This window comes from Apostichopus japonicus, chromosome 17, assembly GCF_037975245.1.
Source record: "Apostichopus japonicus isolate 1M-3 chromosome 17, ASM3797524v1, whole genome shotgun sequence".
Lineage (NCBI taxonomy): Eukaryota > Metazoa > Echinodermata > Holothuroidea > Aspidochirotida > Stichopodidae > Apostichopus > Apostichopus japonicus.
The window spans coordinates 35,294,758-35,307,255 of NC_092577.1; the positions used below are offsets into that span (position 1 = coordinate 35,294,758).

At 37.7% G+C, this 12,498-nt stretch overlaps 1 protein-coding gene across 2 annotated transcripts in view; it reads left to right on the forward strand.

The window, feature by feature from the left end:
- LOC139984392 (large ribosomal subunit protein eL30) overlaps positions 1 to 5,424 on the forward strand; it is a 52,617-nt gene extending 47,193 nt beyond the window's left edge. Inside the window, exons 2-5 of one of the 2 annotated variants that reach the window (XM_071998297.1) lie at positions 97 to 145; positions 2,831 to 2,976; positions 4,082 to 4,212; positions 5,251 to 5,424. In XM_071998297.1, the coding sequence (XP_071854398.1) occupies positions 125 to 145; positions 2,831 to 2,976; positions 4,082 to 4,212; positions 5,251 to 5,291 (339 nt within the window). In that variant the 5' untranslated portion in view covers positions 97 to 124 and the 3' untranslated portion in view covers positions 5,292 to 5,424. The remainder of the gene's footprint in view (positions 1 to 96; positions 146 to 2,830; positions 2,977 to 4,081; positions 4,213 to 5,250) is intronic. The other variant, XM_071998299.1, reaches the window with a different exon arrangement.
- The last annotated feature ends 7,074 nt before the right edge of the window (positions 5,425 to 12,498 follow it).

Consider the following 12,498-nt stretch of genomic DNA (forward strand, 5'->3'; position numbering starts at 1 on the left):
ATTGGTCCATTTTTACCCTTTAGTGATACCTTTTAAGAAAATTAATACCATGAATACTTTGAAGTTAACAATTTCATGTCTCTTTCCTCCATTCAGGCTTCTCAGCGATTAACACTGGGTCAAAATGGTTGCGTCAAAGAAACAAGTAAGCGACATGTGTAATACCATGCTCTCCTATCATTAACTGTCTATGTGATGTTAAATAAAGCATGTATATATTTAAGACCTATCCTTACGATACACAGTTGCAATGCTGTTGTGCGACACTGGCTAGGCTATATGTAATTTATTGTATTGCATTAACATTCAAAGTACACAACTGGTTTTGATCGCATCCGCAGATTGGCCTATGGATCTCATGTTGCAATACCATCAGTTTCATTGAATTGTCTACCCACCAAGCCATGCCTGACCCCTGTAACGTTACTCATGACATTAGGCGTTGGCTAGTAATATATTACTACGTTAGACTGCTGTAGCTGGTCATGCATCGTCTGGACATTGGCCTGAGTTATTTCGAAGGCTTGCTATTGCCAACCCAATGCCATTTAGAAATGTTGATAGATGAACATCAGTAAGAAGTAAGCATGTATTAACATGCAAAACACCATTTAAAACAGCTTTTTTTGAGACTCCTGTAACATGATGCTGATTGATGAACTTTAGACTTTGATCTGAGAAAATTGTCATAGGCTATATGCATATATTCCTCTATATCTATTAACACCTGTCATGAGTTAGCAACAGTATATATTATTGGATGACAAAGCTATAATACATGATTTGATCCGCTATACTAGGGTTGGGCGATATATCGAAAATTATTATTATCGCGATAATTTTTTTTCAAGACGATATTTTTTGAGGATTGAACAAATGACGATAATTTCTTGTGAAAGAAATTTGAAATAGATGTAGAAAAAAAATTCTCCGTTTTATGTATAAATGTTATTCCAGCATTCCATGGTTAAGAAAGTTGAAAAGAAATATTTTATCAACTTCATTTACTGACTTTTGAACTTCGTAAAAAACCCGTTCTTTACAACATTGACTGTATAGAGAACAAAACTCTGAAAATCAGTAGAGAAATTACCAATTGTGTACGAAAAGTAAGTTGGTACACCTTTCTAATTTTACGAAAGATCGAGCAAAATACTTTCGAAAAATTCAGGCGAAACAGGCATATCGTGCTAAATGCAACAAGCGTCATGTAAACAAGGCTCTAGTACACCCATTTATGAATAAACCAGAAGACCACATCTGGTGTAAAGCGGGGGAAAGAAAGTATTTTCTAGAATTTCCACAAAAAAACAAATAATAATAATATCCTACCATAGTTAAGTGTATAGTAAATAGCCTAACCACTTCGTCGGTTACGGATCTCACGTAACAACAAAAACACAACTAATTGTATTTTGTGAAGTTGACGATTTCTACAAGGACATGGAAACAATATTTAGCATTAAGTTAATCACGCCTGGTGGCCTAAAACATGGAATTACAAGGTTTACTTTCATAAAGATGGCCATACTGTAGCTATTTGGGGCCTTGATATCGTGCTATGTCTGTATGGTATAGACTGTGCCTCGTGTATCATGGGGAATAGATTGTTTTGTTCATGCGGAGGAGTCGGTTGGCTTGAGGTGTGTTTTACTTACCTTAATGTTACGGGGATATTTACCTACTTTCCTTGAACGTCTAAGATAATATTTCGCATAACTTAACGGATTCTATACTGACTGACCTAATTAATTCTAGAGTGGAGCCAAAAAAGTTTACTCCATGAAAAGTTTTTTTGAACCGTGCCAAAAATGTTAACAAACAGGTGTTAGACAGGGGGTTTGTTTTGCAAGGTACCTGAGAAAATTTGAAGCACATTGTAGCCTACCGTGATATTTAAGTACGGTTAAACACTGCAGTTGTAAACTGATTGTTAGGCAGTCTAGAAACGGGGCTTTGCCGAACGTAGTTTGTTTCATAATATCGGCAGTTTTGTAAGTTAAACTTTATAAAGATTGTAAGACAGGTTAATTCTCTTTTCATTTTATCACATAATATAGCTACTCTAACTTGTCATTTTAAAACTTTCATCAGTTTCGTGACAATTTAAATTCATAAAGTTAGTCAGTATTTTGAATCCTCAATTGAGAATTTTTTATCGCCAGACACGCAAAAATACTTAACTTTTCCGGGGGCCTTCGCCCCTGGACCCCCACAAGGGGTTCCACCCCTTGACCCCAACGGGGCTCTAAGGCGGGCCCTGAACCCCACGCCATTATGCTCGGTGTGTTTGCTGCGCGAAAACACTGGTGGGAAATCGGCAGTTGTTTTTAGTGTGTTCGCGAACACACTAAAAACAACAAGAAAAAATTATCGAAATATTGCGATAATTTTTGAACTATTTATCGTGACATTAAAAAGCAAATATCGCCCAACCCTACGCTATACCTTAAGTGCATGGAATGCTACTAGGCCTAGTACCAAAATTCACGTGGACTGTCTCCGAAGAGTTGCAAAGGGTATTGCTTGTAATCCTAACATGTAAGAAGAGAATCAAGAAAGAACAAAGTTAAAAGAAGTAGTTTGTGATATTTCCTTGATTGTATACAGTAGAAAATACCAAATCTTTATATGTGTTATAATGAATGGTAAATATTCCAGTATTTTGATGTGATTATGCAAAATTACAACACATGTTGACTCTTCATTAATAGAAAACAGAACACTGATCAGGCACCAACAATTGTTAAGCTGTAAATCTGGGCAATTTTTCATCTTTCATGGTTACACTCTGACAATTCTGTGTCCGCTGTTACTCTTTAATCTACAGAAAAAGCAGATGGAGAGTATCAACTCTCGCCTGCAGCTGGTGATGAAGAGTGGAAAGTATTTCCTTGGCATCAAGCAAACTCTCAAATCCCTCCGTCAGGGTAAAGCCAAGTTGATCATCCTGGCCAGTAACACCCCTCAGTTGAGGTAAGTAGTCTGATTGCTCTTCAACAAACAAGATTGGACAAGAAAAGTCTGAGGTGTTATTGGAAAGGGGCAGAACTGTAGCAGGATGGAGTGGATGGTAGGGGAGGGGATAGGATTTGTTGCAACCATTGGCAATGGGCCTGGATCTAAGTATTGAAAGTACACTTATTTGTAATATAGCAGAGGAAGTGAGCAATTTGCATTTGTGTAACTAAAATCTCTTCTGAATCATGAAAGAGTTAACTTTATTTCAGAGGAATAGCATTCTTGAATCTGAAAACCATCTGTAGAGTTGTGAGAAGAGAATGGGGGAGAGGGGGGGGGGGGCAGAGGGGAGGAGTTTGGGAGGAGTGATAGACCACTCAACTCCACACTCACATTGTAGCTATAAATTTCCCTCCAAGACTACTAGGACGACTAACTCTACTCCGAGTCAGGAAAGATCGAGAGGAAGTAGTGGAAAGTCAAGAACAGTCTTGAAGATATTCCTTAAACATGAATATTCATTTTGATGTGATGTCATGAAAATTGGTTTGTAAAGTTGAAAATGGGCCTAAGTTACTCTGTCAGTGCTAGCTGTGAAGATGTTTATTATTATCAAATGACCTTTGACATCAGTTCATTACTGTTCCATTACCTGACTTTTTGAAATGGTTGATCAGGTGGCGTGTCTGTAATTCAGTAAAAGATGAAACCTTTCCTTAAAAATAAATCCAGTGGCACCTGTATGTCTTTCATATTTGACGGTTGTTTTTGTGATGTTAATGTGATTCCTCATAGTCTACATGGTTTAAGCAAATAGCTTTGTGAATTCTTATGAATTCTTTGTTGATATATTGTGTTGAGTTATATGTTGCATTTCTTCTTGTAGAAAATTCTGGCACTTGTAATTTTAGCAATGGACAAGCAAAGATCACAAAAGTCGATGCCCAAATAATAAACAAGTTTAATTTGATCCTCAACTTTTCGTCACCCAGATGGTATCAGCAGTCTTATGTTTAGAGTTGGAAAGGTTGCCAAGCAAACTCAAAGAGCCGCTTTTAAATAACCTTTTTGTATTATAACTGACAACGTTTCCTTCCTTTCTTTCTTTTTGAATGTGCAGGAAGAGTGAGATTGAATACTACGCCATGTTGGCTAAGACTGGTGTCCACCATTACAGTGGAAACAACATTGAGCTAGGGACTGCTTGTGGAAAGTACTTCAGGGTTTGCACTCTCTGTATCACAGATCCAGGTAAATAATTCCACCATAACCTCTGTCACCTCTCAAATCTAGTATTTTAATCCATTCTTAATCGCAAAATAATTTTGGTACAATTCAGAGGAAAGGAAATTGAGGGTCGGAAAGGGAGGGGGCAGCATAACCTTTTCATGTTATGACTATTTGGAGACGTATCAGTTCCACAAAGGTGGGCTTTTACCCTTCCCTAGACCTAGTGAGCTGCTGAGAGCAAACAGAATCCAATACTAGGAGGTTGCAACGTATTATTCTAACTAGACATGAGAACAGGAACTAGACTGTCAGAGTTACTATCAATCCGGGAAATCGATAAGCTTCATTAACTTCATGGAAGATCTGCTTTTGTCTTACAAGCTCTTTTCACTCAATTTGGAGGCAATCCAAAGGACATGGAAATGCGAAGGGCTTTATTATGTTAAACTGATTTAAAAGATGGCTTCAGCAAAAGTAAAATTTTTGAAGGAGTTATCAAACTTGTCAATATAGATTTGCAGCCTTGCAGTATTCACTGGGTTTAAATGACGAAACAAACAGTTGATCACATGTTACCGATAACTGTACAAATACCATAAAATTATGCCAAAGAGGCCTGTAGTGAAGTTATGTTTTATGTTTCTCATCACTAAGCCTAACCCGAAGTATCAAATGTGACCAGACATAGCAGACCAAGGCAAGAAAGATCTGTTTTAGTCTTACAAGTGCATATCTCTCAACCAAAGACATGGTGGAAATATGAAAGGTCTATATTATGTAAAGCCACCTTGAAGAATGAGTTTATGCAGACGATCAATAACGATATGGTCAATTAAAGAACACTCCTATCCGTCCTGGTTGTATCTCTATATCACTTGACTACATAATGTTAGCATTGGTCTGCAAGATATTAAAGTTAGTTTTGTGCCCAAAGTCATCCTGCAAATGTAGTCCAATGCTTTGAAAAAAAAACAGAAAAAAACCCATCTTTTAAGCACCTTCCCTTTTCTGGGGAAAAACAATTAACTGTTTTTCTTTCCTATTTAATTTAATTAACAGGTGACAGTGACATCATCAGGACGATGCCTTCAGACTCTTAGATTGGTTCTTCACTCCATCGATGTAGTCCGTGGACACCTTATTGGCTGCTGAGCGGTAGAATCTAGCCCACTTTTCAAACAGATATGTAATTACTAACTCTAAAATGTTCAATACAGATTGAAACAGGAGAAAGACAAAAAGAACTTAACAATCGTTGTCTGTTATTTTGTGCTTCTGATGTCTTCTGGACAGCTGAGGTAATTGTCAGTTTGTAACCAGGCCTGAAAAAATGAGTGGTCTAAGGTCAATTAAGGGTCTGGGAAAATACAAATTGGTTCTGGGAAAATGTTAAAGATGATTTCTCTTCTTTGTAGTATCATTAAAGTCTGACTTTTAGTGACAGAATCAATTTTGATTTTGATAAAAATTACCCTGCCGAGGTTCAGCAATTTAAACGACTGAACAATCTAGTCTAATATGCAGACCATTAGGTAAGTTCAATCAGATAGAACACCAAGTTCACTGGGAAAGAAGACTACAATTATGGCTTCAAATGACAAAACCATTTGTCAAGGACAAATGGTGTTTAGTGTCATCCAAGGTGGACATGTTGAAATCCTCAATAGGTATAGAAACATTACCAGCATCCAATTGGTCAAGACTATAACATATCTATGAACTTATGAAGACTAAAATTCTGCCCAAGCATTCATCCTTCAATGGAATATAAGGCTGCAAAAGGGGGTTCACCAGTCCAGTCACTTAATTGTTACTTAGTTAATCTTGTGATTATGTCCATAACCAGCTGCAAGTTCCTAAAAATGTTAAATAATATTTTATCATCTCCTGCTCCCCCCACCCCCTCTTACCTCCCTCACCGCCTCTCTATCCACGCATACACTCTCACATTGATTCATTAGCAGACCTGCAGTAGTCACTTTTGTGAAAAGGTCTCAACTTAAAAAGTACCAGTGTCCACCGCACTGCCCTACTTCCCCTCCCCCCCCCTGCAAACTAAGACCACGTAAGGTAAGGTGACAATATTTTCCTCACTGGAATCGGGGACATTTATTGCATGACTGACATGGGGGAGGGGACTAAGGGGAGGGGGTGTCCCCCTCCCTATTGGAAAATTTCCAAGTGCCTTGGTTGCTCAGATGTAAAATGGTGATACTGAGAAGCACTTTTAAATCAATTTATTTTCAAAAATGTAGCTTTTCCTTAGATGAAATTCACTCACTTTATGTGGTTCTTTGAGAGCTTGTGAGTTGCTTGTGTCATAAATTTGTGGTCAATTGGTCTTAGTGTACTTCTCTGAAGAGTGTATTTTCTTCAATACTTCATTACTGAGCTTATTGCTGAATTCCATACAAGACATTCTGAATGGGTTCTGACTAGCAGCATGGCTTTCACCGTTTCAACCTTCAGCTGAGATTTCCCTGAGTTCATTCATTCATGAGAGGAAACACCATTTCTACTGATGCATAACTCCCCGGAATTTTGTTTTTACAATTATTTTACTAATAATGTGGGATATTTTCGAAATTCCTGAACATTTTGACGAATTGGGGACATTTTCGGGGACACTTGTTCATCGGGGACAGCACACTGTAATCGGGGAATGTCCCCGAAAATCAGGGACGTCTGGTCACCTTAACGTAAGGTAGCAAATCTATACCCAAGGAATGTTATAATCTATGAACCTTTTAGAATGGGGCTCCTTTACAGAAAGATATGTATGCCCCCCCCCCCCCCTTCTAGTGCTCTGAACACTTGAAGCCAGGGCCGAGGAATTTGTAAATTAAACGATGCTCTTCAGTGTGAAGTTCAGTTTCTCAATTAGGTAGATGTATGGTACTATACATGACCCTAGCTGGACCTCTGAGGGGTGTGAGTGGTGTAGAGTTAAGGTGCCATGGTCATCATGTATATAGGCCTTCAGTCTCATTTTTAAAACTGACCTATTGATCCTCACTATTCAGGACCATTGTCTCAAGCAAATAGTAATGTGGTGTGGTCCTGGGGTCATTGAAAGTGGTGAGGTGTATCCCCAGCTCCCCCCACCCCCCACCTTTATCCATGTCTGCGTACTTGCAACATGCAGTGTTATTTCCCCAAGGAAAACAGACATCGCACATAACAGTCCAACCTCCTGGGGTGGGGGTAATGCCATTGGCTTGACCTTGTGTACATATTTACAGGAAGCATCTCACTGAAAATATTCATGTGCCTCAAATACGGTGGCAGAGCTGGGGTGGTGTGTGGGGAGCATATGATCCCCCTCCCAGTTTGTGACTAACCTCAAACTTGCCCCTTTTGTTAATAAAAGGTCACCTTTCTTAATTTTCGTAATAAAAAGTGCCAGTTTGTTACTTGACCCTTTGTTTAATTTGAAGAGAAAACGTGTTCATAATCAAACACAATGATTAAAAACCAACATCTAAATACATGAATGTTGTGGTAGAGTATGTAAGGAGAGCCCATTTTGTTGGCACGTTGTGTTGAGAAATATAGAAAAATGTATTCATATTCTCGGAGCCTGGAGACTAGTGATTTCCCCTGCCTCCCTCCCTCCCCCTCCTAAATCCATGGTGTTTTGCCGCTGCATGACCCAAGCCTATAATGGCAAAGCGTTGGTGATTTCATGTTCAATATATACACACACCAGAAAAAGACGGAAATTCACTAGAAGATCTAGAAATTTGCTTTGTCAGCCTCTGACAGATATCTTCAGGGATTTCCAAGAAAAATAAAAGCTCTTGTGTCAGGGGCTTAGACACCATAAGATGTACCACTGAATGGAACATTGTATGAGTGTCTGGATAACAATAACTCCGGTGTATACTGTCGTGTAAGTAAAGGAAGTAAACCCTTCTTAAACCTTATCTTTAATATAAGGAATCTCAATCCTTTAATTGATAAGAAACGGATAGTTTATGGTTGATTAAATGAGTGTGTAAAGTCTGACGTAGTTTGAAAAGACGATTAAAGTTGTAGACAAATAGAAGAATATAACGGTATCCTTAGTTTTTGTACAGTGTGGTGAAGGGGGGGGGGTGGGTGGGTGGAGGGCATTTGTCGATTGTGTGAACAATAGTGAAAATGTCATATTGTGCGATGTTAGTGTACAACATACTCTAGCAGACTTTAATTGGTGAATTTAAATAATATCGTCGGAACAGACTACCGTTAAGATTTGAGGATCCATTTAATTATGTTTGAGGTTCCTTCCAAATAATTCCCCTACATTAAGGAGAACAAGTTCTCCAGGGTAAATAATTAGCTGATCATTTGTGATCGACCCCCCCCCCCCCTCCACGCCGGTCCCTATCATCTTTCTTTGAAGTGATGGCCTGCTGATTTAAGTTTTAAAATTATTTAAGAAACGTTATAGCAACTTTTGATTGTTAAAAACGGAGGTGTGGTTTGAAAGACCAGAGCATGGAGGAGGGTGTGGGGAGGGGGGGGGGGATCATACAGATACTTGTACAAAGTTTATAGCTCAGTCGATTGCCAATGATTCTTCAACGTCCCAAGAACACGAACAGTGGTTTACATCCGTCGACATATTCGTATAGCGTCACCAGTTTTCATATATTGTGCCACCAGTTCTCATACGTAGTGACACCATATGTTTCATCTGGCAACACTACTATTCTACGCCTACACGTACCTGTGAAATTTATTAAATACCATACCAGAAATAAAAATTGTTATATTGTCATCGTCAAAACTAAAGATGGTATGGAAATCGGGAGAATTATATATGATTTAATCAAGACATGTTGGAACTTCGTTAGTTACATGGGAAGATTACATAAAGAATATAGATAAAAGAATGGAGCCAGTAGGCTTATTGCTAAAATGTCAGCTCTTTTACTGTTCAAAATCTTACAGTTATTGCTATGGAAATTTGTAGGCGCAGATCTAATTAGAGATAAGATGGGATGTACACCCCTTTCTCACACAAAAATTCAGTATTTGTTAGCTCAGCCTTACGTTAACACGTGGGGAGGATGGTCGCGGATCTGCCCCGCCCCTCCTCCTACGTGGGGAGTCGGTCTCACCGAAGCCAGGTATAAACCCCTCCTTTATAAAGTATTGCCTCTCCTACACCATTCCGCACATTGGATAGTGTTAAACAATCTCCCAAGAACACACTGCAAGAAAAAAAGGCCGATAGAAAGATAAACCAAAACTGGGCTCAGTCGATATCAAGACACGTATAATGCTGCGAAGGTTTCTCTGCACATTACAAATTTATCAACCTGTTTGCAAGCAATGCCAGCAATGTTGAGCAAACCTTACGATACGAAGCTAAATTTTTGGCCCAATTAGGTAAAGTAAGAAAATTGAAAAGGTATTCTCTGTATAGCAAATACTCTTAGCCTCTGTTGCCTATGACGCTGTGATCACAACATGCACATATATTTGACCATCACTCTATAAGAAGTTACAGACACTGAGCCCTTTAGCCTACTTGTTTATTCTAACAATCCTGATATTTAAAACTAATTTTAAGGACCAGACCCTCCAGTAAAGTACTTTCCAAAACTTTTAGCAATATTTAACGAGTTCAAATTTACGGCCAATAATGATGACCTTTAAAAGAGGGTGTGAAGACTCGCGCAAAAGAAACGTCTTATGCCGGTAATATGACCTACTTTCGAATGGGGTGTAACAGAAGTGTTAGACACCACCAACGATCCCAAACAATACACACACAGCTTGCTACCGTTGGTAATTAGACACTAGTGTACAGTCAGTACATACAGCTGCGGTATATACCCACAGCACAGTGTACAAACGATACAGCGATGGATATCTCAGGTCCAGCTAAAGATAACAAGGTATCACGTTTCCTTACTGTCTGCATTTTGTAGCGACACGAACAAAACGTGCAATGGAAAGTTAACTTTTTCAGATGGCCGCCTCAGTTTGAGGCGAGTCAAGATGGATGGGGGGGGGGGGTGCTTTCAGGGCTACAGGCTAAAAGGGCGAACACAATTCGCATATAGAGACCTTTGAAACTCGTCTACTTAATTTGTTTATATCATAAGTCACCTTGGTAAGCCGACGGGGTTACAGGAATGGCCTTGCATTAATTAATGCCAGGAAAAGAACTTAATGAATTGTACATGTGGGTTCTCCATGACGGCCATAATTTTCACTTTATCACATCCGGATCATTAATTTAGAGATCTCTTACAGGAAAACGATTGCAATTGTAGGGCCACCAAATAAAGAGGACAGTGCCATGCTGATAATACAAGCAACGTGTTACAAACGTGACTACAAGGCGAAGTTCTGAGCTATAGCCTACTGTCATAAGACCACGATTTCGTTCATCTCCACGTGTATATATATATATATATATATATATATATATATATATATATATATATATATATATATATATATATATATATATATATATATATATATATATATATATATATATATATATATTTATATATCATGATGAATCACGTAAGTCTCTACAACATCTGGTCGGCGTTTTATGACTAACCGTTTTGTTGCATATTCCGCTAATCATTAGTCGTCTTTCACTAAAGTTACGATCACTTTGCATAAACACTTCTCCGTGTATTCCCACCCCTCTCCTGCCCTCGTGACCGACTGCCCTCCTGCCCAAGAACTCCCTTGAAATTTAGCCTTCTTTGTAGATGAGAATGAGAGCTTTCGCCTATAGTCTTAAATGTTATTATTTTGTTGTGTTGTTATAAATTATCAATACGGCCTATTTAGATCAAGGCGTTGAACCGGGTCATGATTTTTTAAAACTTATAACTGGCTTAGTATACTTCAATAGGACAAAAATTGCGTTCACCTCAAGGGCTTTATCATAAAAAGCAAAAATCTACCTATATACTTAGATTAAATTATCACGGGTTTTCCTTTGGGCAAATTTTACATGAACTAAACAGTTTGACAAATAGTCTAGGTGAAATCTGAGACACTGATATGCCTTTGGACTTGCTTACAGCAATATACACACCACGTGGATAATGACCAATTCCGGCGGGTATCTGTCGTACGATACAGAATTTAAAATTCGTATAACTTGTTTCTGTCTCATTAAAAGCCTGGCTTTCCCATGTTTCTGTCATCAGGAAATCTGAGATGTAAACAAATTAGGTCAAATGACTCATGCAAGGGAATTCCATAAATTAATTAACGGACAACATGCAGGAGAATATACAATACCATAGCGTGTTAATTCAGGGCACTGAATGGCCAAGTGGTTGATTCATATTGCTACGGTAACCCGTAATGGCCATTGTAGATGCAAACCCTACCACCATCTTGAGCTTAGACAGATCTTGTTCCCTTGGGGGGGGGGGGGGCATATCCTAGATGTCCGGGAGCTCTCAGTTTGTGATAGTTTAGGATATGAAACCTTTCATTTTCTCTTTGTTTCATCATTAGCAAGGTATACGTCTAGAATGTTAACAGTTTTACACTAACTGACACGTAAAGAGCTCAGCATTTGCAAATCCCATTACATGGTAGATAAAAACAACAACAACATTGTAACGAAAACGAAAAAAAAAGAGAAAGAAGCACATGATGTATAGCTCGTCGATGAGGTCACATTTAGACTTGATCAAGTCGCAAATGCAAACTTCTCTTATAGCTGACGTATATAAATAAATAAATAAATAAATAAATATATATATATATATATATATATATATATATATATATTAATACGATACGCATATATCTTTCAAATAATAACAATTTTTTGTGGTACTTTCGGCGCCAGTGTTTCTCTTCATGGGTTGAATTCTAGAGTTACTTACATGACGCACGGCTGTTGAAAATATCAAAATTTCTTTTTTAAACGCCTGGTTTCGTATAAATTGCTCAAACATGTAGATAACATCATTGTCAACAACATTGTTATGCTAAAACGTTTCCTTAATAACTACAAAAGGGAAACTTGTTTCGCTTTTATTAAACCACAAGTATAGCCACAACACCTATAACATCCTGCAGACGATAATACAACTATATTTCTGTACTTGATGCCCACTATTTATATATGTATATATATGTATATATATATATATATATATATATATATATATATATATATATATATATATATATACATATATATATATATATAAATATAAAAATATATATATATATAAATATAAATATATATATATATATATAAATATAAATATATATATATATATATAAATATATATATATATATATAATTGAAAACGTGAA